Source organism: Anopheles arabiensis, chromosome 2 (genome assembly GCF_016920715.1).
Source record: "Anopheles arabiensis isolate DONGOLA chromosome 2, AaraD3, whole genome shotgun sequence".
In the NCBI taxonomy this organism is placed as follows: Eukaryota; Metazoa; Arthropoda; class Insecta; order Diptera; family Culicidae; genus Anopheles; species Anopheles arabiensis.
The window spans coordinates 1,169,850-1,196,178 of record NC_053517.1 but is presented as its reverse complement, the minus strand read 5'-3'; the positions used below and the strand labels follow the sequence as shown (position 1 = coordinate 1,196,178).

Sequence of the window (26,329 nt, the reverse complement as noted above, 5' to 3'; positions counted from 1 at the left end):
GTTTCTGGGACGACGAAAAGTGGTTGATGGTTGGACCGGTTTTTTCAAACGCCAGCAAGGATATCGGCGTTGCCAGGGGTTTCCCTTACGCGGTCGGAATGAAGCTGACGGCGAGGCTGCGCAAAGGATACACGCTAGGTAACCGCGTACTCCTCCCGTCCGTTGGCTTGAAATTTCACATTTGCATTTCACATTTCACTCGACCCGCCCGAGGCAGTTTCGGCTGAACTGTGTCGGGGTGATAAAATGCACGGGGGACAGGAAGAAGCAGAAGAGAACGCGCAGACAACGACGGCCACCGCATGCAGCATCCCAAGGGGCTCACTCCCATCCGGGGCTGTGTTGGTCCGGCGTGTGATTTTTTCGATAATTTATTCGAAATACTGTTTCTACCAGCATCCCAGGAGCGTGCGGAGGCTCCCGCCGCTCGGTGCACACGAAACGGCCGAAAATTCGAAAAACCCGAATGCAGAATGCGACGAATTTAGAAGTGAAGCAGTGAAGAGATATCGGTGTACGAGCGGCGTCTGGGCCGGTCCGAGGAGCAGACAAACGAGAAGCACCCAACGATGATGATGATGATGATGGTGCTGTTGAACGGCTCTGTTGCATCTCTCCGTGTGTCCGAAGTGTTTCGGAGCGTTTGGGTTGTTTGATGCGTTTTGAGGCGATGCATGCACCTTACTGTGGGATTCTGGAAATGTAGAACAAACAGCTTGATTGGTGCGTGTGTGTTTTGATGCAACGCAGTCTCACGCTGCTTGTGTTCCTCTTTTTTGCGATAGAACCGATATTATTCCACTACCGTGTGAGATCATCGATGCGTCGGTGAGCGTCAACGGATCAATAGCGCAATTATCGTTGCATGTCTAGCGGTGGTGGGATTCCATTTTTAATTGCTCACGACTGCTCCCTGACTGCCTGGAGCCTGTTGGGGTGTTCGAGATGCCCTTCCATATTATAAGATTCATAGGCGAGCGATAATTCCTCACCAGTTGCCGTTTGAATCTCGTCCGTCTCACGATGGTTGCATCGTGTTGGTCGCTGACCTCTCTCTTGTGCCGCGCTCTCTCTCTCTTATCGCCTTCTTTCTCTCCCATTTGGCAGTGCTTTGTGCAATGCTTCTTCCAAAAGCTGCGCCTGATGGATGAGAAGGGCGTCGTGCTGAAGGACAAGCTGGAGGTGTTCCTCACCAAGCTGATGGACGCGGACAAGGCGAAGGATTACGTGCAGCAGTGTGACCTGCGGCGCACCAATCCGTGCGATACGGCCTACGCCGTGTACGATTGCTATTTGGGCAAGAAGGCGAAGCTGTTTTGAGTGCACCCTCGATTGTGTGGATGTGTGTTTTTAAACAGTAAACAGTAAATTGGCACACCAAAACAGAAACCTGTTTTCTTGAACCAGGGGGAGCGTGTTTCGTTCTTTTCTTTTCACTTTTGCTGTCGTCCGCCGCATTTCGCATGAGCCGAAAGTGAAAGTTTTGCTTCGTTGCGCAACGGCACCTTGGTGTGGTGGAGAAAACTGAGAAAATGATGTCGTTTTAAAGGGAGCAGCTTCTTCTAGTGTAGCTTCAATCGATTGACTTTGCTTTCTACGCTGAACAATTAGCTAATTTAAATGTATCATTCGTCCAGCTCGTTCACATCTCTTCATCGTGTGTCGCAACTTATTTCATTTTCCACTGCAACTTTGCAATGAGCCCCAGCGACAATGTCTGTGTCTGCCTGTGTGTGTTTGTAGCGGCACCGCGGTGGCACTTCCATCACAATGAAGCTTCCACTTCCCCACTGCACATTGCGTTGCATCGTTGCACCGTCGGCTCGAACCCAAGGCCAACCAGTCGACCGGTAATGGCAGAGTCGCGAGTGCATCGACGATGCACCGACGATGCAAGCGCTTCACAGCAGTACATGCAGTACCCTCGCTCCCTCCCTTCTCGCCGTCTGTTGTGGGTCTCCATTGGTGGGGATTAAGCTCTTGGGCAGAGGGGGACACTGTGAGGCCGGTGGATGGAAAGCTGGAAGTTGTTCCCAGCCGCTGCCAGACGTTCCGAGGCCTGCTGAAGTGCATGTGTTCCTGGTACGAATTTTTATCTATGAAACTATTCCCAAACGCCTAGACGACGTCGGTTGGGGTGGTGCTAGTTGCCAAGTTGCCAAGAAAACCTTGTTTTTTTCGATATTGTTTCGCATTAGGGCGGGGTGGAGAGATGGATCCCAATGGCATCCAATGGCAACGCCATGCGTTGACGAGAGCGCTAGCTAGATATACATTTTCCACCGCTTCCCCTATCTAGCTTGGCTTGCTTGGGAAAACCGCTCTATAGTTGCTGGGAAAATGCATCCCCCCAAAGTCGTCGGAAGGGATGGGGCTGGAGGGGATAGTTTTCTAGCCAGCAACGAGCTCTCCGTGCGTGTGTGAGTGTGTTTGTGTGCCATTTTGCTAGCTAAGTTTGTGCCAACGACCGTTTTCTCCTACAATGGGCGAGGAAGATAGTTGGCAGCGAGTGAGCGAAAGGGAAGATTGACTTTTTGTTGTTGTTTTCATTCGCCCGCTCGCTAGCTGCAGTGATGCATCGTTGCATCACGAAGATCGTTCCCCCCACTGTTGGCAATGTGCCGTGAAGTTCGAGCATCGCTACTGTGCGGGAGGAGGGGAGAGATGCTAAGAAGGGGAGTGTTAAGGTGATTTGTTTTGGTTTTATTGTGCACTGAACGTGGGGAAGTTGGATGGATGCCAAGGATTTCTTCTAGGAAAGGGTAGAAATAGCTAAATTTTAACAAACTTTCATATAAAATCAGAAGTTGTTGTACTGTAAGTATTGTTTTTAAGGTAAAAATAAGCAAAAAATCATGTTCCTATTATTTGAAGGAATTAAGCAATTAAAGCACATTGAGCATATTTTTGTACATTTTCCCCCTCTTTTTGGGGCGAAGGGAAAGTAGGGGGTTGGGGTTTAAAAAAATGCAACTCTGAATCCTCCGCCAGTTGCTGCCAGTTTGGTAGTTTCTGCGCGCGTTTTAAAGTGGGAGAGCCACTCGATTCATCCAACGCCCCAACCCAGGGTGGTGGTACATTGTGAGATGAATGCATTGGGCGCGGTACCAATTGTTCGAAGCCATCAGACATCTCCGACACGGGGACACGGGGATCTCTCCTATTCGCTTGTTTTTTTTTCTCCCCCCATTGTTGCGTTTTCTCGTTTGGTGCTGTCCACTTTTTTAAGGAAGCAAGCTACCAGAAGCTCATAAAACGTAGCGGTCTGGGGAGGTAGCTGCTCGGTGGCGTAGGTTTGTGGGTTGTTTTTTTTTTCTTTTGTTACTTTGCCTCCTCGTTCTTATCATCAACTGACCAGCAAACCGTATCAACGCAAGAAACGACGTCCGGCAACCCTTCTTTTTTGTCGCCTTTGTGTGTACTCTTCCAAGCATCTTCAGCTGGATGCAAGTTGAATGGGCCTGGGGTGGCAAATGGATGATAGACACGACCCTTTTTTTGTGTGGATAATTTTGAAAGCGGCAGAGCTAGACACAGATTTGCAATGAGAGAAGAGAAGGACCAACAAACAGTAAGAACCCCTTGCTTTTGTTGTGAAACTTCGGAGAAAGTAGCAGCAGGTTTTTTTCTACTTTCCTTCCGTGAAAAACACCTCCCCTTGCGCACGGCTTCGCCCAATTGTGGGGTGGAAAAGAGAAGCTGCTCGCTCGGGAGGATGGTTTGCGCGCAGCTACCACCCACAAAAGGGGTAAAGGGTTAAAAAAATCCAGCCCCCACGGATCTTCCAGCTATCAGGCGAACAAAACCGCTCGCAAGGTACATCGAGCGACAGAGAGCGATGCTGATACAGGGTTTTCCATTCCAATTAACAACTGTCCACAGTCAACTAGCAATCCTCGATTTGAAAAACACGATTGTCTACCACTTACAAACAAGTCAAGCCGTTTTTGGTACACTGTCCATTTCAATTTCACAATTGTCGTCTTCGAAAACACACGTCAGATGCGGCACGGGTTGTTTTGGTTTTGGCTGGAACGTGTATCACTTGATGTTAGGACAGCTGAGCAAAATGGACATGCTAGGCATTTTATGTATACTTTAATCTTTCAACACAATGCAGAAATGTTGACATTTATCGGTGCTTTTACTTGTAGCCAGTGAAAAAAAATTACAACGTCCCAAAATAACCTAAAAACTGTAACGATCCAAGAATAACTAAAACCAAATGATAAAACTGTTTAACATGTCCAAATTGCTCAGCTTTCCCATATTCTGATATTCAGTCAAGACCTGTTTACAACATGGTTCAATTCTTACAGACAAGTGATACACGTTCCAGCCAAACCCGTGCCGCATCTGTCGTGTGTTTTCGAAGACGACAATTGTGAAATTGAAATGGACAGTGTACCAAAAACGGCTTGACTTGTGTGTAAGTGGTAGACAATTGTGTTTTTCAAATCGAAGATTGCTAGTAGACTGTGGACAGTTGTTAATTGGAATGGAAAACCCTGTAAGGCAAGGGCCAGTCAGTCGGGGCAGCGCTGGTGTGTTTGTGTGTTGGGTGATGTGATCTGCTTTCTTGCATTCCCTTCGCACCGCCCGTTGAATGGGAAGTTGGACGTTGCACAGAGAAAAATGAAACCAAACAGAAAGAAACATTTATGAATGTAACAATAAAAACCTGCTGAATATAACCTTAACATTGAACGAGAGTAGAGCCGAATGGAAAGGAATTGTTTTCAATCATCAGGCACTTGAGCAAATTCGATGTAGTGTCGTATTGATTACTGTGTATCAAAAATCCCTTTTAATTTCAATGTAAATCACATTCATATTTAATATAAATTCTTAATTGCTTTTTTATGCTTTTCAAAAAAATCGCCTATCAATAAAAAAAAATCGGAGAAACTAGCGCCACCTATTGTTCAGAATCGAAAGTACGTTGCGCCACCTGTATGTGATACCATAAACTACGTGTGGCCTAAGACCGAAAAATAGATGCCGCTTGTTAGTTACACACGATAGCGGCAGATGGCGCTACTGTCGATTTCATCCGCGTATTTAAATTTGAATAATTCGTTGGGGGCAGTATCATAATAATGGTTTAAAAATAGCCTTTCGAGCGCAATGGTTGCTTAAAAAGTAAAAAAAAAATTGTTCCACGCCACCGATCTCCAAGTAAAATCAATTACAACCAAGAACTTCGGATGTTAAACTGCAAATCAATGCATTTTGATAGGATGGAAGAATAACAACTGCATTATGTTTTGTTTTATATTATTCATTACAGATAATATTTTATTTTTCCTTTTATTGTATAGAAATTCATAAAGAAGACAATATAATTTATACTTCCATTACTGTACGCTGTACGTCGGTCTGCTTCTTCTTCTTCTTCGTCTTTCGCTACAACTTGTATGTATTTATGCGCTTTTTCCGCGTTTTTGCACGCATTTGCGGGCGTTATCCACCCGTTTGTCTACCGCGTTTGTTTTTTTCCTTTTATCTTCAATGCAATAATGTATTACCATTACTTGTGTGTTTTGTGTGTTTTGTTTTAATAATATTAATCAATACAATATAATATAATGATATGATAATAAGTATTTACAATTTGCATTACCTTGTTTGCCTTCCCGTGTTCCCTCATCTCGTTCTCTTCCCTAGACATTTGTTTATTGTTTCGCTTTTATTTATGTTTGCTTGTTTGCTGTAGCATTGTTTCTTTTTTTTTTGTTTGCTGCTGTCGCTTGAGTTGTCTGTGCATGTGTGTGTGCTGTTGATGTGGATGTGCGTGTTGTGTGTTTTACCGTGGAATCGGGGTTTCAGCAACTAACCCTAACCGACTCGACTGAATTACGAAACGAAAAGTGTTTTGCATTCCTACATTCCAGCGGCTTTTGTTTCATTTATTTTTTCCCTTCCAGAAGCCAAATGAATCTCGATAAATTACTACGTTACCCTCGAAACACGCTGGTTAAGCGTACTTAATAATACATTAGTTTTATCCTTCATTTGCTTCCGACTCTTGACTATACCTTGGGCAAGTTTAAATTACTGTAAACAATGTTACTGCACAATTTTCGTTTTTTTTTGTGTTCCGTCAAGGAAACTTTATGATTTGCTGGTTGGCTTGAGACATTTCTAAATACTCGATCTGGTTAATTTTGTGAAACAAACACCACGATCACCTTATCGCTGTGTGTATGTGTGCTGATTTGAAACACAAACCAAAACTCACCACCATCGTTCTTATGTACACGATCCGTCACATGCAACAGATCGATCTCGATCGATCGATCGCGCCCCAAAACGGTTAAAGTAACCCGTACCCAACAAAAATTCAACCGGAAACGAAACGAAACCTAACCGATTAAAACGAAAACAACAACCAGCCATCCTTGCTCCCTGCTTTCGTCGCGAGTCCTGCAAAGCCGGGAAGGGGCTGACTTATTGGAAGGGACTTGTTGTCGTCGTTGTTGTTATGCAAAAGATTCTGCTTTGTTCACCCTAAGAACTAATCAATAGAAGACTTACGGACAATAAGTTAACAAAATGTGCTTGCTTTTCTACTTTACATACTACAATGGGGGGGGGCATTTGTTTTTGTGCTGTTTTGATCAGCTTTTCACATTTTGTTGTTTGCATAAAATTATTGTTTCCTTCCAATGGGTTTTCCCGTTCGCTCATAATATTGCATTTCGTTATCCTTTTTTCTCGTTCTCTTCAACCACTTTCCCCAGCTCACTTTTACGTATTCTTAATTTGCGTTTTCTTTTATGTTTCGTCTCTTTCTTTTCATTTTTTTTGCATTCCATTTTATCATTACTTGTGTGTTTTACTTTAAATTTGTTTCGATTTACTTATGTATTAAAAAAAAAGTTGAACCTTTTGCTAGCTATTCTTGTATGCCTTCCGTGCCATTTTTCTTAACGCTCGCTTGCTTTCTGCATTCCGGCGTTTCGAAACAATTTGTTAAACAGTTGCTTCGCTCGAACGTCCTTTAAGTATGCAAGAAAAGCAAGGATGTGTATCGGTGCGTTTATTTCGTTTAACAATAAACGCCACCAATACACGGTCGGGGATACACAATAAGGTAAAAACTAAAATCAGTTCCTCCAGGAGCATTGCCTGGACAAACCCGGGATCTCTATCGGCTTACGTACGGTTCTGAAATGTACACTGCTTACGAGCTACGGTTTCGTCCCCGCAAACATGTTAAAATGTGTATTTATCTCTGTATCTGTGTATCTCTTACTAAATGCGTAAACATGCAACCGATTTTGCTGATCGGTTCCGTTTGCTTTCGCTAAATTCGGGATATGCGTTTCATTGCTGCTGCTGCTCGGGGGTTGTGTTTTGCTACTCATTTCATCATCATTTACGTTAAAGATGGGAGGAGTTGGAGTGATTCAATTCATACAGTGGGGGGGGGGCAACTGGAAGCAACGGGAAAAGGGATGATCCAATGATCCAATGATCGTGTGTGGCTACGATCCATCTTTGTATGTACAGGGCAATGTACAACCTCCAAACCCACGCGTCGGGTGGCGAGGAAAGTAATTGTAAAGGAGTAAGGAAACACTTTAGCCTTTTAAAAACGTGGGTTTTTGGCGAAAAATCTTTTGTTGCCATTTTCCAGCCAGTGTTGTGCTCGGTGTGTGTGTGTTTATGTGTGTAAAAATGTTGCTTGCGCTATATTGTTAAATATATTTGGTATGAAATTTGAGATCGCTTCATCGATGCTAAAGGAGGAAAACAACAACACAACAAAACACGGCTACCTTTCCTACCCCTCCCGGGTGTGGAATCGGGCAGTCACACGCAAGGGCGCGAAAATAAAACAATAACTAATGGAGGAAGCAAAAAACCCTGATGTAAGCGGCTCCCCTCTACTAAGGAGTCGCTTCCCTCTGCTGGACTGATCGAATGCACAACACAGCATCCTGCCTACAGCAACACCGTACCTCAACACCGTCCTTACTACTCTGTAATGCTATCAATTACTTAGACTTTAACAATATATTTGGCCTTTTTTCAGTTTGTATTTGTGTACAAGTCCGTGTATAATGTGTGTGTGTGTGTGTTTGTGGTTGGGTGTGTGTGTGCATATGTTTGTTTAACTATAATCCCACTCGACGATCCCACCTGCCTGTGGGCGGGCTGAAGTTATGATTAATATAATTTACAAAACAAACAAATCGCCCTTTTCTTGTCGTGCGTGCGAGAATAGCGCACAAACAGGCGCATGGCGGAAGTTGATGAGCGCATAAGTAGTGTGTAATTTTGTCTTAAAATATCTCACCCTCTCTCGCTACTGATCGTCCTCGTCCTGCTCCAAAAAGGTTGGATAAATTTTGATTGATTCATATACTTAAATACGATTTGAGTTGTTTTGATTTGCTCCTTGGCCGTGTCCAACGCGATTTCGGGGATTTGAATATGTTGCCTTTCCTTCTGTGTATGGTTTGTAATGGTTTTGGTTTTGTTTTTGCATACATTGTTTTGTCTCGCTAAGTACGTTTATTAGAATTTTCTTTGCATGACTCCATTCCCACCGCTGCGCCGTCCGTTTGTTGATATCTACAAGATTTGATTAAAAAAAAACATATAAATGCATTTCACGAGCGTCGTCGCTCGGTTCGTTTCGTTCCATGCTCCTGCTCCGCTAGCGGAAGGCGGAGAGATTCCTTAACTCACGACTTAAGCCCTGCTGTTCGCTGGATCGCTGGATCTATAAACTATGTAAAAACATAAGCAAAGGAAAAGGAGTAACGTAAGCATAATAAAACCTAACCGATAAGCCGAAGCGCGCTTCGTTTCTTTGTATTCGTGCTATTCCGTACAATTAAACCATAGTTTCATTTAAATATTGAACGTGTCTTAACGTCTAACCGAGCCCGCCTGCTTTGTAGCTCTTTTTGTATTGCGCTGTTGCTAGCGATCTGCGCTTGCAATGGCTCAATGCCTTACATCTGGTTATTCATTTGTTTTTAAAACTTCACTTTTAACAGTCTTCTTACAGTGATAAAGGATAGCGAGAACAGGAAACAGAATTAAAAAAAAAAAAACAGGGGAATACATTTGCTTTACAAGAACATATGCTATGTACAAGTGTTGGGAGGTTTGAAAGAAAATTTGCGATCGTACCCCGTGCGATCGTATCACGCTTGTTGCGATCGATGTTGCGATATGGTCGAAACAAAATAGAGCGAAAGGTAGAGCATTGAAAGGAAAACAGAAGGTTTAGAACAATCACATACAGCGCCAGCTGACGCTGTCTACTGTCTACTTTCTCTTGGTTTTGTTTGCTGCATTTGTCGCCTCTCTCGCCCGCTCGCCCGCGCTCGGGAGTGACACTTTTCGTTTGTCCAACGTCCATTTTGGATGCGTCCATTTTTGATTGCACTGATACCTGGGCTACCGGCGTCCTGTATCACCACTGCCAGACACACACACACGCACACGCCTGCACTGTCCCACAGATGCGGTTTAGAACCGCGTTGAACGGAGGATGGAGTTGGATTTTAGTACGCATCCCATCGGTCGCTGTGGTTGTCGTCGAGGATTTCCTTCTTCACGGTGACGGACGAACCGGCCGGACTGGTGGCACCCGATCGATTGCCGTTGCTTTCCTGCGCCGCATCCGACGCATCTTCCGCCGGCCGTAACGCGTCCGAGGGTGCCTCCGATTCCGACTCGGGATCGTGCGCGGTTCGGGGTCGCTCCTCGTCCAGCTTTCCTTCCGACCCGTACGAGGAGTGTTTGGAATGGGTCGACTTGGCGTCATCCTCCTCGTGTTCGGCGTCGCTCGACGGGTCGTCGGGGCTTTGGGAAGGCACGGTCGCTCCGGCACCGGTGGCCGCCGCCACGGCGGCTGCGGCGGCCGCTGCCATGGCCGCGGCAAAGCGCTGCTGCACCGAGGGCACACCGTCCGGCGGCTGCAGAACGCACACCCCGTTGATGATGGCATCGGCGGCATCTTTCTTGGCGGCGGCGGCGACGGAGGAGGGAATGTTGGAGACTGCCGTGGCGGCGGACGTCGGCTTCTTGTCCGGATCCTGCCACTCCGGGTTGACCCACTGCGGGGCGGCTGGCTTGCGGCGGCTGATCCGCGACATGGCCTGCAGGCTGGCGAGCGACAGGGACGTCCTGAGATCGTCCTCGTCGCCGCCCCGCTTGCTGCTGCTGTCCATCGATTCCGAGTCGCTCAGGTGCCCGCTGCCGGCTTCCTCTTCGTTCTCTGCGTCATCCTCGTAGTCGTCGTCGCCCTCGCGCTTGAGCGTCGATGGCATGGACAGGTCGAGGCCGCTCATCTGCTCGCTGATGCTCTTGTTGAGTGCCGCCAGGTCGGCCTCACTGCCCGGCATGAATCCACGCCCGATCAGTGCGGCCAGATTGGTGGCCGGTGCGGTGGCGGCGAAGTAGGGCGGGTAGGGCAGCGGCATGCCGCTCAGTCCCAGCCGCTCCTTCTGGATCTCCATCAGCCGCTGGCCGAGCAGGACGCGGAACTGCACCGGGTCGAAGGGGGCTCCGGTTTGGTTTTCGCGCGACGGGATCGGTTCCGAGGGCTGCCCGTGCGGGACCTGCTGCTTCAGGCGCATCCGGTGGTTGTGGAACCAGTTGGTGATGGTGCGGGTGGACAGGCCGAGCTCGCTGGCCAGGAATTCGATTGTCTGCACGTTGGGGTAAGGGTCGAGGGCGAACGCGAGTCGCAGCGCTTCCTTCTGCTCTTCGGAGAACAGTACGCGCTGCTTCTTGTTGGGTGGAGCCGTTTGCGACCCGACCGACCCCGGGCCGGGCGAGTTGGAGTGATAGAACTCGGACGTGTCGTTGCTCGAGGTGTCGCTGCTATTGTCCTGTCCTCCAGGGCCGGTCGATCGACGCCGCTTGCTGGCCTCGCGCCGCTCGTTCTTCAGCACTTGCAGTCGCTCGACGTTGTTGGCGTCGCTCAGCCACAGCTGCATGCGAATGAACGGTTCGCGGCCCTTGATGCTCAGCATGTGCCAGGGCTTCGGTTTGGACAGCAGCTCGGAAACGGACCCCTGCGACAGCCCGAGCACGGCCTCGCCGAAGATCTTCTGGCCGATGTTGTTCGCCAACAGTGCCTCCTTGATCTTGGTCGTGATCACCTGCGTGTCGAGATCTTGCGTGAGCGCCGCCATCTCGTACACCGTCGGGGAGATGTGCTGGTGGAGCGAGCCGCGCATCGAGTTGGGTGCGCCCGGCTGGGCCGCGTGCTGACCCACGGAAGCGGGCGGACCTTGCGGGACGGGCGAGTGGATCGGCATCATGATGGAGGACTTCTTGTCTGGCGCGCCGGCATGGCCCTGCAGAGCGATGGCATGCTGGGGAGGAATGCCCGGAGGCGTCAGGAGCATCGTCTGGGGCGAGGCCTGCTGAGGTCGCTGCTGTGCGGAGGAGTTCTGCGAGCCGCCCATGGCACCGAGCGGCGATGGCTGCGAGGAGGAGGAGGAGGAGGAGGGCGGTTGTTGGGCAGAGTGGCGCTGGACTTCCTGCACCTGGGCCGCGTGATGGGCGGCGGCTGCGGCGGCAGCTGCAGCGGCCAGCTGATGCTGATGCTGGGCGGCCGCGGCCGCTTGGGCAGCTTGCGCGTTGGGCAGTTGCTGCTGCATTTGCGAGATCTGCAGCTGGAGAAGCGTTTTCTGCTGATCCTGCTGCAGCTTGCTGATCGAGTCGCTCAGCATCTTCGGCATCGTGGGGGGCATTTGCTTCGGCAGGTGCATGCCGGGCAGCTGGGGCGTACCGCTGTAGTTGCCCGTGCGCATCAGCTTCTCCGGCGCGATCTTGTACTGGCTGGCGACTAGCTTGTGCACCGCGTTCTCGTCCTCCAGGAACATCTTCATGCGGATGAACGGTTCGCGGCCCTTCTGGGTGAGCATGTGCCAGGGCTTCGGACGGGCGAGCAGATCGCTGACCGAACCCTGCGACAGCCCGAGCACGGACTCGCCGAACAGCCGCTGGCTGATGGAGTACTGCGACAGGGACTCCTTGACGCGCCGCACGATGTCCTCCGTGTTGAGGTTGTTGTACAGATCGAACTGTTGCTGCGTGATGGGCGGCAGGATGGCTTTCAGCGGGCGCTGCTGCGTCGTGTGATGTGGCGTGACGGGCGGCTGCGTGATGAGCGAGTTGGTGATCGATGCCATCCGTTGCAGCGGACTGGCCGCCACGGAGAAGTCGTCCGTGGGCGTGATTGTCGGGGGCAGGATGCTGTTGCCGATGGGGCTCGGGGCCGCCGAGGAGGCCGTCGTGGTGGGCGTACACATGCCCGACGGTTCCGAGGGCTTTGGTTTGACCAGGCTGAAGGCGCTGTGCTTCATGCTGTCGTCCAGCTCCTTCTGGCTCATGTCGGCATCGGACTCGGCATCGGAGATGGTACCGTTCAGCTTGGAGGCGGACGATTGCTTCTCTTTTGGCAGGGATAGGTCTTGCACGGCGCCACCGTTCAGCCCGGTCGCGGCATGCTGCGATGGCTGCGAAGGAGTCGACGGCTGTCCGGATGGGGTGGAAGGTTGCGACGGTTGCTGTGGTTGTTGCTGCTGTTGCTGCTGCTGCTGCTGCTGCTGCTGGTGCTGGAGTGCCAAGAAGTTGGGAAGGTTGGAAATGTTGGGCATACCGGGCAGGCCGGCCGAAGCGTTCTGCTGCAGTTTGGCCAGCTCCCGATGGTAGGCCTCGAACGCTAGCCGCAGGTTGTCGTCCTGTGGGCGATCCACGGGAGGCATCGCACCGCTGAGGAAATGTGGAAACAGAAGACTAACGATCAGTTATAGCAAAATCCAATCCCACCCATCATGCATCAGTTGGGCGCATCTGCTTAGTCGCCGGCGGGTATACTTACTTGGGGAAGTCTCGTGGGCTGCGCATCAGCTTGGAGAACTCTTCCTGGTAGATCTTGGCGATCTTGTCCTGCGAGATGTCGTCGTTGTCGTACTTCTTGGGCCGTCCGGTGCTTCCGAGCCGGCCGCCGAGATAGTCTTTGGAGAAGGGCGAGTGGACGTCGCGATTGTGCGGCGACTTGGAGTCGTTGTCGCTGTGCTGCGTCGAGTCGTCCAGTCCGCTGAGATGAAGCTGCTGCAGTTGGTGCTGCTGGAGCTGCATCTGTTCCCGCATCTGCTGCTGGTGGTGGGCCTGCTGCTGTGGCGTCGGCGGCTCGCCACGCTTCATCATCGACGCTTCGGACAGGATTTGCTGCATGCGGTCGTCGCTGAGATCACCGTCCGGCCGACCGTAGGATGGCATTCCCGGTTCTGCACCTGCAATTAGTATACATCTGTCATATAAACCAGCGACATTGGGCCAGCCCGTGGCATGGCTGCGGACGAGGAGGAAACCAAATCTGAACAACTCCCCAGTGGGTATCCTTCGTTGCGAGTGATGGCGAGGAAATCAAAATGGCAGGAGAAACTACAACAACACACAATCAGTGACCGGAGATGGGCGTCACCTCGCGCGATGGTGCACGTCTTTGCGCATATATTTTTTTCCACCTCTACCCACCGCTCGAGGGTCAATTTCAGACGGCATGAAGAAGATGGATAAAAATATTGCTCTTCAAAATCTACATTTTATACGAACGTGTATCATCATCATCATCGTGTTCATCGTCGTTGACGTCGTCATCGGTTAAAAGGGAACAGCGCAGCACAAAGTACGTCAGAAGAAGCCCTTGAGGCTCGACTTTCTGGGCCGAGGAGGACGAGGGAAAAGGACTCAGGGAAAGAAGACAGATCGCACATATGCACATCGGCACACCGAGCATTATCGTCCAATGGCGTGACGGGAATGGAGCAAAAGGGAAACAAAACGCACGAAGGGCATCATCGTCGGATTTCTCCGAAGGCTTCCAGTGCGCCTGTCCTCCTCCGATTGGAGCGACGAAAGGGCGGACATCGAAAAGGCACCGCCAACCCGGGACTGGAGGCACCGGGGAGAAACCGTGCCCACGGTCGCCGGCAGTCTATCTCCAGCTCCCAATCTATATTTATTCGTTCGTTCAGCTTTTATAAAATTTATATCAAACGACTCCATCCATATCTTCCCCACCATCAACCGTGGGGAAGGGAACGGAGGGGGAGGAGGCTCGTTTCTTGTTCCGTTTTTGCCATTTCGCGATTCTCTTGCGATTCGAGTTTTTATTTCCTCTGCCTTTGAAGCTCCCATCATCGTTATGCTCTCGGGGGCGCACTCGGGTTGAGATGAGACGTGCGATTATGATGGCAGACGGCAGCAGAAGAAGCGATTAAACAGTGCAACACACACACACATACAGAAAAGCAGCACTGCACGTAGTTTCGCGATGCGTTCGTGGTTCGAAATGAGCGCAGAAAACGTGCGGAACTAATTGGCATTTTTAATCGCGACCATAACCTGCATCCTTCTTTGGGATGCAATTTTCAACCCGAAAGGACCGGATGGCATTAAAGCGATCCCATTCGCCCTCAGCGATGACTTTGATCGATTTTCACCGATCGGCGCGTTTGGCGCAACGCGGCCATTTTGCGCCTCGAAAGCATTGTAGTGAGTGTTGTGTGGTGTGGTGGGTACTTAAACGGTAGGGTTGTAATTTTTCTAACCTCACTTTATTTGACAGCTCGGGAGTAGACAGTGCTGCGCGTGCTGTATATGTCCTCGGTGGGCGCGTGGGCACGGCGAGGGTCATGGCCCCGATAGGGTGTGTGTGTGTGGAGTTTATTTTCGTCCCCATTGGCCTCTGTGTCAAGCAAAGACAAGCAAAACAACGAAAAAAACACTCCGAGATGGGGATCATAAAAGCGAATACCTATAAATCACATGTCTCGTAAAAAGTCGATTCTTCCCCGAGAGCGGTTTTGTTTTACACCCGTGCTGTGAGTGTGTTTGTGTGTGATGACTGGCGGTCGTCGATGTCATTTTGCAACAGGGCGCAAAACACCCGAAACCCGAAGCATCTTAACGATCTGTGACGCTGCAGTGTGCGTTTGTCCTTGATCAAACGCCCAATTCCGCGAAGCGACAACGATACTTGCCCACCACAAGGGGGGAGGGGGGGGGGGAGCGGGTGGCGGCCTGGTTCCATTCGAAGAATCAATCAACCCGCAGGCACGGAGCTCGGGCTTCTTCGGGGCTTCGGGGATCCCATCAAATTAGTCATTAGCGCACGCAGAGAGCAAAACGACCGAGGCGCCGAGGGCCCGGGCGCACGTAATTGGCCAACAGCACGCAAATCCCAAACGCGCGGCCCAGCGTCGTCTGTCATTAAACGGAAGTCAGCAGAAGCATCAGCAGCAGCAGCAGCAGCAGCAGTAGCACTCACAAATCGAGAGCCAGAAATCTCAAAGGCTCGCCCGATTCGCCCGATTGATGAAGTCTTGTGCGCCGGGACGCCGGTGCCATCAAACGGAAGACGAAGGCAGGATATGGGTTTGCTTGTAATCGCTTGCCTCCTTGGACCGCTCTTCCGGTAGACGCCATTCAGTGAAGGAGTCGTTTCCGATGAGACTCGTTCACTGTCTGCTGGGTATACCCGTCTAATGCTGCTGCTGCTGGGTCTGCGAGAGCAATGGCTGAGTAATTACAGCGAAATGTGTCTGTCATTTGTGTTTATGTGTCGCTCTTTTCTGTTCTGCCACCCAACCGATATCGTCAGAGATCCGGGGGAAAAGAAAAGAGGGTACGAAAAGAAAAAAACCATTCCCTGTAGAGCCAAAAACAAAAACTGTCGGTTCCGAAGGTTTTGCGGTGCAGTTTTGTAAGAGATTCGTAGCAAAAAGAGAGCGAAAAAAAGGGATTTGGTCTGTTTTTTTCCATTTGCATCTCGATAGGGAGCAGCGCCCGTGCTATAGCATTGAAACCCTTCGATTCTGTATGTGTCTGACGGTGGAAATGTGCCTTGTGCCCCGCGGTGTTGATGTAATATTTTTGATTGATTATGAATCTCTTTTCAATTTCGCTGCCGGAGAGGGCAGATGGCAGACAGCAAAACCCTTCGCAGATTGCAAGTAAGGGTAAATGCAGTTACGGGAGTGTAAGTGCAGCAGCTTCCTTATTCAGCGGGGTGAAGATCTGGGTGGATTTTTGTGTGTTTTGTTCGTAGAGCAGCAGCGCGCACCGCAAAAGGTAGCTTCGAGCGGCATTCGAGCGGCATTTATTCCCCCGGGCGGCGACGCGTACTAATCACGGCAGCAGCCTCGGTGGATCGAACAAACCAAAAAACAACAACAGATTTATTTGATATTAATACGGTGAATGGAGGGAGAATGCATACAAAACCGCTGGTGTGTCTTTTGTGTTCGACGTACCACGCTCCTTCTTCGCACAATATCTTCGCGCTTCAACACCGCGCATTGTTTTTTTAGTTGCGCGCGAATCGCAATAGGGACGCAACACGCAACGGCACGCTTCGAAGCCCGAGGGCGAAAAAACATACAGAAAAAAAACCTTTGCTGGCAGGATTTGATTATTTTCCTTGCCCGTTTGTAGGCTGCTTTAGGCGGATTCCCTCCCGCCCGTTTCCCTAATTGAAATTGACAATCGAACAAAGTGTGCCACGACGACGATGGGAGAAGTAATTATAAATCAGGTTCAATCAATTTCTGGAGCACTTGTTCACCCTCGGGGCGATCGGTCGCGTATTGATCGGCAATGTTTGCACATTCGGCGGCTCGTTAGTAAGTGTGCACGTGTCGCGATACATGTTGTTGTACTACCGAGGCTCTCATTAACAAATCGTTAGAAAGCTTGATTTGCATTTGGCTGCGGCTGCTGGTGAGTTGCGACACGGTGCGACCTATAATTACGCCAGCCAATTGGTGGATGTCCTCTGGAGTCACCTGTCACCCGGGAAAGGAAACGATAAACTCAATGAGACGCGTCCAGTTCCCTGCCTGTGTCCTCCCTTGGCTCCGAAACGATTCCATTTCGTAGTGCAGAGGCATACATTTTGCATTTTAAAATGTAGCGATCGTTCGGAATTATCACTTCATTAAGTTTTACATCGTACTGCACTGAGCGTAATGATCCCGAAAATGTGTCGATGGGTTGAGTCACACAAGACTCCCAGGTTGGGACTGGACCTGAAGTGCCGGAGTGAGAGAGGCAAATCTGATTCCAAACGAACTGAATCAGTGTGACTGGGAAGCAGCCGGAATGCATCCCTGGATGGGTGTGTGAGTGTGTGTACGCGTGTGCACTTGCAGCCAGTATCACATTATTACTAAATTATTTTTATGACTACACCCGTAGCATCCAACAGCGGGAGGTGCAACAGGAGCAGCAGCTGCTAGAGTGGGGCAGTGGAGATGGATTCAAATGGTCATTCGAACGACGTTGTAAAATTTGCGTTCAAATCGTCTCGTCGCCCGGAGCCCGGAATAATGCCAGTGTGCAAAATGGGGAAGCTTTTAATTATGAGGTGATGAAATAATTTGAAATTTTGTAATAATTAAAACCGATTTAGCGCCAACGTCACCGTGGGCAGCGGGCCGTGTGATGCGGGTGTCACTTGCAATTAAAGTGCCGAATGTGTGTGTGGAGAGCGTGCAGAGCTGGTGAAGCGAAATCGATGAACCCACCACCACCCACCACCGGCAGCAAGGCGGACGAAAGCGCATTCGGGCATTCGGGTTTAATTATTCGCGCTGCGTCGGAAAATCTCGTCCAGGCGCAAATCTTCACCACAAACACACTGCCGAGGCAGAGGCGGGCCAGCCCATAATCCATCTAATTTAGCACCGAACAGCTGGGTTTCGGTGCTGCTCGCCCAAGCAATGGAAGGAAGCCAATCGAGGGCGGGATTAGGAGTGTTTGGCTTCGGAACTGACTGCTGGAATGTGGCGGAATTTGCATTAGCAAAAGAATGGCAACGAGGTGGAGGAATAGAAGAGAGAGAGGGAGAGAGAATGAGAGACATTTTTCCTGGTGGCAAGTTACGATAATTGAATAACTAATACCGCCTAATAAAAATAATCTGAACGGAAAGGTCCTCCCGATTGGCACACCAGAGGGCACGGAGGGAAAATGTGTTTGCTGGGAGGTTTGCTCGACCTCCCCCCCCCCAAACCCAACCAAAGAGGGCACGTAATTTATTCACCCTACATTTTCTGATCGATCTGGAGTGTCTTCTAGACAAGAATCGAGCGCCGCGAAACGGAACCGAGGCTTGAGCAGTTTTTTTTTTGGTGTGTCTTGTTTTCGCACGTTGTATTAACCTTGTGAGTGGGAAAAAAGAATCATTTCTTCATCGACCCGATCTTTTCTTGGCCGGCTAAATAGACCTGCGTGTTCTTTTTTCTTGCTTCTGCCACATCACAAACCATTGTTCTGTTTCGGAAAGTTCCCCATGCTCTGGGAAAAAGAGACGATTGTGTGGAAAGAGACAAACAACAGCGCGAGTGAATGGCAAAGTCGGCGTGTTTTGGGGGGTTTATCAGCTACCCATCCCCAGGAAAAAAAAGACAGTCCATCTATCGTCAGGCCATGCGCGCGCGCGAGCTAAATGAGAACTAATTAATTCACTTTTCGGAAGCCGCGATGTATTGGATGAATTCGTAATTCGCTGTCTGCTGTGTGTGTCGAAGGCCTGTGTGGGGCGAAAAGCGAAAAGTGGGCTCATTTTCTTCGCTTTTCTTTCTTTTCCGCTACTCCTTTCTGCTCAAGTTGAATTGATACGGTTGTTTTGCCTGCCAACGCGCGCTGTAAAACGGTGCGTTTTGTGTTGTGGGACGCTTCTCTCAATGTCACGCATTTCAGCACTCCAACTCTGTGTTGCGCGTATTGATAAAGCGTATTTTATGACAGTTTTCAACCCACCCCACCCCACCACCACCGTTTGGACACACGAAACGCGGCCCGAATGGCGCAAAACTAATGGAAATATTAAACATTCATCCTAACGATCACACGCCGAAACAAGGGCGGCGGGTGGGTGGTGGTGGCATCTTTTTGGGAAACGCAGCGGGGGGGAATAATTTTACACAGAAAGAAAAAAAAACCGAACCGGCATCGACATGCATTGGCAATAAAAATGGGAAGCAAACGTTTTTCGGCCATTTAAAGCGGCATCTCCCTTTGCGTTGCTACAAACGCGCCATAAATAAATATGGATTTTTATTAACAAACGCTCTCACCTTTCTTCCCTAACTCCCGCCGCGATGGAATGGGAAAGGGTAAGACAGTTTAGCTGGAGAGAGAGAGAGGGAGAGAAGAGAACGGGGACGGGGTTTGTGTACTTTTTTGTTTCGTGTGGGGTTTAACAATTCATGCTTTACAAGCACCACTGCCAGGCGCAGGGGGGCATGCAAATGTCATCCAAACCGGGAGGGTGACGATTATGCCATTTTCGGTGGAAATCACATAAATTCCTTATTGAAAGCAATTCTAACCCGAAATGAATGAAATAATAAGGAAAGAAAGGTATCCGGGGGTTGTGCAAAATGAAAAAAAAAAACGCACAGCAATCCGGATATCCACCCCCTCGATATGGGCCCGCGAAGGAGGAGAAGGAGGAGCTACATTTCCTTTCTTTGATATTCAGTGCCCGCTTTTCACTTGCCTTGCGTTTTTCCTTCGGACGGGAAGGAATATTGTTATTAATCTCTCTCTCTTTCTCACACTCTCTGCTTCGCTTCCTCGTTCCTCGGGGCTCGTGTGGTCTAATCTACATGTCAGTTGTTTATTACCTTCACCTTTCTCTCCTTTGCACCATCACCTCCACCTGCAGCAACAACTCTCCCGAAGCCGCGTCCCTTTATTTCTTCCCTATCGACGAAGATCACGCGGTCGTTGTAAAATATTCGCGGGATACAGGTTATTTATTTCGTATTTATGTGTCCCCGTCCTACTTCTTCTCCTCTGTACCGAACGACCGAGGGTGAAATGTCTCCGTTATGGTACGCATTATACCCACACCCACCGCACTCCTAATGCCTGCTCGAGGGTATGATTTATACTACACGAAAGAGACACACCCGCGCTAGGGAGGGCTGAGATGGAAAACCTTTATGAAATTGGCACGCCCGGGGTCGAGGGAAATTGACGAAATTGTCACCGCTTTTCCACGGCAGCGGATGAAGTAGCCCGAGCACTGGGTAGGTTTGATGAAATATTTTCAATATTTTTCCCATTCCGGGCGGAACTTTCACTTCGCCGCGGAGAGGGTGGATTTATTTGATTTTGTCGTCGGATGTCGCATAAAGATACCCAAGGACATACACACACACACACACACACAGAGACCGGAAGGAGGATGTGCGCTGGAAAGGATGACGGTTTATTGAAGTGTAAACAGAGGGCTTTCGCCTTTGGGGGTAAAACACAGGGATGGCCGCGTGACGTCGTGATTGATAAATGTCATGTAATCAATTATCGTTAAGGAGAGTGAACGCGACCCGGGGCTGGGTGGGGAGGGGGTGGGGAGAGATTTCAGATCCTTGATGTGCCACTTTTGATCTCGTTTTCGTCTCTATCGCGTTTGGGTGGGTGGCCTTGAAGACGCGCAGAGATGGCAGACCGAAAGAACATTGCCGTGTCGCAGGATGGTGCCTGCGCACGCTGATTTATGGCAGATTGAGATTCGGCGAAAGAGACGCCCGGCCCGGGCCCGGGCGACGATGATGATGAGTTCGAATGCGTGATTTTTCGATTTTAATTACCCCGGTGGCGGGCGTCGGGTGCACAAGACGTCGGTGCGTCGGGCGACTTTTCACTTTCCGTTTGGAAATAGATCGATTGCGCGCGTATAAGGCCAACGGCATCGCTAACGCCGTACGCCGTGTGTCATCGAAATGTTATTAACCTCTCCAATCCCGCTCCATCCCGCCCATCGAAGAGCCGCGGGAATGAAATCGAATTTATAAATATGTCGCGCAATAATTAATTAATGTCGCGCAATGGTACGCGAAGCGACAGACGACGGTTGCGTTCGACATCGAAGTCGAAGCGATCGTTCGTTCATGCCTGTTCGCTCGCTGCGTATCTTTCTGCGCGTTTGTTTGTCGTGGAACAATTTGCATTAGCAACGGCTTGGCTTCGGTGCGACTCTGTGTGTGTGTGTGCGTGCTTAACGCTTTTCCTGCAACTCCGCGATGCGTGTGCGTGTTCGTGTGCGTAAACAAAGAAATGTCACCCGAGGAGCCGAGTTTTCCACCGCGCCAAACCTAGACGCAGGGAACTCGCAGCTGCCGTCTGCCGAGACACAACAAGTGCAGCAAACCGCGCATGCAACCTTCGGGTGACAATATATTTATAATATTAGTTTATTGAAATGTGCGATGGCGAGGAGAAGGGGCGATGTTTTCCGGGGGATGATGAAGCAAGGGGATGATCGCACACACTAAGCCGCCCGATTCGCACGAAGGTTGCCCGCGCTACGGTTGGCCAATTTAAATTCATTCCCGCTTTTCGCTTCCCCTCGCTTTCTCGCACACACACACACGTCGTTACATTGAAATCTATAGTTGTGTAAATTTTGTATCAATGTATATAAATAACCCATTTCGCGGCAGAGCGACGGTACAAGCTCGGTTGCCTCGTGTGTCTTGTGTCGCACACGCAAAAAACGCATGTTTGCCGTCACGAATCGGTTGCGATCACTTGCGATCGCACCCCGAGAGGAACCCCCTTGCCGGTTCGAGCGTTGTGTTGTGTGTGTGTGTTTGTGCTGCACATTGTGGCACATTCCCGGCGACATTTCCCTCTTTTGTAGCGCTGCCCGGAGGAGGGAGGGATCGTCGTCGAGATCAAAGATTAAAAATGTGTCCTGTCACATTATTGCGTTTAATTAGAATGGACTGAATTCGCTGAGAGCGTGCCCTTCTGCGTGTTGGTATTTGTGAGCCGTTGTGTGTGTTCTCTGCTGTTTCGGTGGCATTAAATCACACCCATGCGGTTGTTGTTTTTTCACTTCGATTCGATTTATTGGCATCACAGAGCCGCGCGCAGTGTTTGACCCGCTTTACCCCGAGCGCGCCAATTAGTAGCTTCGTGTGTGTGTGTGTGGCGGGGGAAAATTGAAAGAAAATCATCCGATTCCGTTGCTGGACATCGTTAGGCGCCTTGTCATGTCTTGAGAAAATCCTTCCAATCGGGTTTTTGTTTGCCACGCCACGGTGCGGTGGTTCGGGGAAAACTTGCCTTCCATTAAATTGGTGTCCATTTTCCGACCATCGTGCTACTTTTGCCTCTTGCCGAGTCGAGGCAATAACGGCCCTGTGGTGTGGTGGGTGTTTAAGGCAGAGTTTAACATTTTTAATAATAAGCTTCGCCGTATTTGTGGTTTTAAATGCGAATGGAAAATGAAATATGGCCATGGTGCGGGTACGGGATCGTTCCGTTTGTTGTTCATTGGTCTGCTGCGAGGAACAACAAGGGGCCATCTTTTGTCCACCCGAATGGGGTTGCATGTCTCCGGGCAATATGAACACGCTTTTTTATTCGAAATCTCACCGCTTGCTTCACCTTCCTCTCCGCTTGCAAGGGACGAAAGGACATCGAAGGTAAAACAGGACACACTCTGCTGCTGTTGATGTTGGGGGTAAGTGTATGTTTTGGAGAAAGAACAGAAAAATGGAGCAAAAATAGCAAAGTAGCATAATCACAACTCGATATCGGCAGGAGCAGTAGCAGGGGAGCAGGCGGTACGCGGTATCTGTTTCGTCATTGTCGTCCTCGAGGGCTGCGGCGGCGCACCAAGATGGCCGCTTCCAGCTAATTAGATATTGTTTGCTTTTGACATGTAGTAGCACCGCGGTGATTGGATGATTAATGCCACTCAAACACGCCGTTGTAGCCTGTGCCACAGTCCACAGGCTGTACGACAAATGGCCTAATGCTGACGATGACGATAGGAATATTGATAGGGTCACCGCTGTCCCGTCGAGAGCCGGCGACCAGTGCTGCGCGGCAGTGCTTCAAATCGAAGAAGGTTCCCTGTTAGTCCCGGCTCCCTTCGACTGCTTTCTTCAATAAGCGAAAAATCGGAGCTAGCCACTGTGTTTTGTTGGCCGATTCCCCCCAACCGGACCGACCGGCGGTACACTGCAGTGCCATAAAGTATAATTACAAGCAGCCGCGCTGTAGGCTCTCCAGGATATCGATAGTTGTAAATCAAAAGTCCGACTCGCTGCGACCGGTGGGACGGGATGACCCGTTTTGTGGCCGGTGGTCGAGTGGTCACTGGAATCCATCTATCAGAAATCCGCACACACACGACGCGAAAGTTCCGCGAGCGGGAATAAATTTCACATAATGAGTGTAATAAACAAATTAATAACCCGTGGGGCGAAGGGCTTTTTAGGTTGGGTGTAGTTTCCAGCCCCTTCTTCCCTCGTCGGACGTGACCGCACAATCTGCCCCATCCCCAATATCGAGGCTTTTCACCTATTAATATGCAAATTGGGCATATGGAAAGCTTTCATCATTTTCCGTCCGCCAGCGCCAACGGCTCCGACCGGCTCAAACGAATGGAAACTCACTTTTGCTGACATTTCAACCGGAAGTGGTTCGCTTTAACTGTTTGACCGGCAAGGCTAAAGTTGTGCCTTAGTGGAGTGAGGGTTGGGTGGTGAAAAAGAAAATGGTTCCGTTTTCTTGTTGCGGCCAGCTCATTCGCGTTCATGAAAGATTGACGAATGGAAGCAAAGTTTTGAGCGAACTGCGAAACTTAAAACCAAGATTATTAGCACAGCATTCACGCAGCGTGCAGGTGGAAAGTTTTAATTAGTTAGTGTTAGCAAAAGGTTGCTAAAGGAAGCGGAAGCTTCTTCGTTCTCCGAAACAGCACACAGGAGTCGCACAAAAACTTCGCTAAGGAGAGAAGCGAATAAAAACGGCTAACCGATTGGTTGGCTGTAGCGCGAACGAATTGCAACGAAAATGCACGCGTGCGGATTAAACCATGGCGCACTGCTCCACCAACTGCAACTTCTGTGCAGTGCTGTGTGGCGACCGGACCGGCGCTTGTGACACGCGGCGAAATAGCTGCGATTTAATTTAATTAATTAAAATACTTCATCACTATCGCACTTGACGCTCTCTCTCTCCCGCCGCGCAAACGAACGCGAACACACCATGTGTTTGTCGATCGTCGTCGGCCCTTCCCCTTCGTTCAGCCGGATGGCAGGGGGTGTGGAAATTGGGCCCGATCTGATCCCAAATTCGCGCTCGAGAATAATTACACATTAATTAATACATTCCTCTTCACGCCGGACTGTGCCACTAAGTGAGCACTAAGTTTTTGTCACCGAGTGTGCTCACGCTATATTTAAGCGCATCGACGACGATCTGGCATACCACCCAGCGGGGTGTACGGTTTGCTTTGTATCCGCCCGTGTATGTGTTTCCGCTCGTAAACTGGTCGATCCACCGTCCCATCTAATCTGCCGCATCGGACCAGGCGGCGGTGGTGGAGCAATAAAATGAAATATATTCTTTTATTTACTACACACTCACACACTCTCTCTCTGTCTCTTTCTCGAATCGGTGCCGGATTGAACGAATAATTGCGACACCGATTCGGTCGTTCTTCCCCGAACATCTCCGCCCCACGGCTGGGCAGGTGGCCAGAACGATGATGACGAATGACAAGAGCCCCCGAAACAGGGACCCATGTTTGTTTACAGTTGTTTGTGAAAAGAGATTTTCGAGCGGTGATTGTGAAAGTGGCCCTCGGCGAAAGGGCTCAACCGGGTGCCGATCTCGGTCGGCTTGGGTCGTGAGGAAATGTCAAATTTAGAGATCATCGCCCAACCAACGGCCGGGTGTCGGGTGTGATGGCATTTGATGGCCCGCGTAGATAATGTAAGGATTTGAGAAAATAGAAACAGCAACGCGATGGACCCCATTAAAACAAGGTCAAATGCAAAACAAAACGAACGGGCCTTTGTGCCCTTTGTGCTTGCGAACTGATTTGTCGTTCGAGTTCAATCGTAACAATCAATAGTTCATAAAGTTTCATCGCACTCAAAACTACCAACTACCAGGCGTCCACTTTGCTCCGCGGCTGTTTGATTTTTGACTTCCCCGGCTAGACGTGTTTTGACCTCGAAAAGTTTTCGACTGACTTGTCGAAATCGACACAAATCGGTTTGATAGACGTCTTACGATTCTGACGTCTTAGGAATTGGTTGTTGCTTTTTCGGCTTCGGTTTGTAGGTAAGAACCGGCCCCAAAACCCCTAGGTCAAAGTTTTAAGGAATTATTTTGATTTGTTCGTTGATTGCTGGTAGACCTTCGACAACCCGCGGGTCCTTCTGGCTGTGTGTCATGCTGTACGGCAGAAATCAATCAATGGTATCAAGCGCTAGGGAAGAGAAAAACTCAGGCCATGCTGCTGTTGTTTTCGATTTCAACAGTCGCCACCGCTGTACCGTAATCGATTGTGACGCGTGACCTCCGAATCGGCGCTGTGCACCAGAATCTTCAAGAAACCGAAAAACGCCGGCTTTTCGATCTTTCTTCATCGATTTATAGCCGAGAGATAGGTAGTGTGTTGTATTATTCTTGCCCTCGCTGTTGTCGTCGTCGCTGGCGGTGGCTGGCGTGGTTTGTGCAAAACGGGGATTATTTGTGAGTTGAAAATGTTAAAAATAGAGCGACAGGTCGGAGTTTAGTTCTGCAAAGGTTCGCCGTTCGCCGTTTGCTAGGCGGTAGCGGTGGGCAAGGTGTGAAAAGCAGAACATCCCCGCACGACCGCCTGACAATAATACAGATAGGCATAATCAATTATTTTCCCATTTTCTTAATGCCCGCTCGGTGCTCGTTCTGGGGGTGGCGGCGCAGTTAGCAGTTGTTTTCCGCCCAGACACAATCACCCCAGGCACCTGACAACGTCTACCACTGTGTCGTGTCTGTGTGTGTGTGGATCAATAAATTATAAAAACAATGTTTTCAACCGGCCAGCCGATGCGATTAACTCTCGCGGAATAAGCGGTTTGTTGTGTAAAGGCGGCACAGACCTTTCATCTGGCGTGTGAGCGAATCCGACGAGCAACATTTTGTGATTGTGTAGCTAATGCCCGCTGCTCGCTGCACTCACGCTCACGAATGATCGGGACGCTCGAAATAAACTCCCGCTTGGGTTGGGTGGTCCAAGGATCCATGCCCATGGTGTGACCGTTTTATCGTGTACGCCCCTGAGCCTGGCGGACCGTTCCAGTCACTTTCATTTTCATTATTTACAATAATTAGCTATAACGTCCGTGCGCGCGCGTTAAGAATGTGTCGTCGATGATGAAGCGTCGCGCGTCCCATCCTTGGTCGCCGGCTGACGGCATTCAAGGAAAGTGCAAACAACCCGCAGGCCCGTAGTACAATGACTTTCGGCGTGGACCCA

The 26,329-nt window shown here is 49.8% G+C and overlaps 2 protein-coding genes across 11 annotated transcripts in view; one reads left to right on the top strand and one right to left on the bottom strand.

The window, feature by feature from the left end:
- The first annotated feature begins 1,023 nt into the window (after positions 1-1,023).
- Positions 1,024-1,407, top strand: LOC120896324. The gene has a single exon (XM_040300347.1). It carries the CDS (start codon positions 1,024-1,026, stop codon positions 1,318-1,320), a length of 297 nt encoding a protein of 98 aa, XP_040156281.1. The 3' UTR covers positions 1,321-1,407.
- A 3,858-nt stretch (positions 1,408-5,265) lies between these two features.
- Positions 5,266-26,329, bottom strand: part of LOC120897112 (homeobox protein cut) — a 169,519-nt gene continuing 148,455 nt past the window's right edge. For 9 of the 10 annotated variants that reach the window (XM_040301749.1, XM_040301735.1, XM_040301743.1 and 6 more), the window contains 2 exons: positions 12,863-13,277; positions 5,266-12,777 (listed from right to left, as the gene is read on the bottom strand). In XM_040301749.1, the coding sequence (XP_040157683.1) occupies positions 9,528-12,777; positions 12,863-13,277 (3,665 nt within the window). In that variant the 3' untranslated portion in view covers positions 5,266-9,527. The remainder of the gene's footprint in view (positions 12,778-12,862; positions 13,278-26,329) is intronic. The other variant, XM_040301804.1, reaches the window with a different exon arrangement.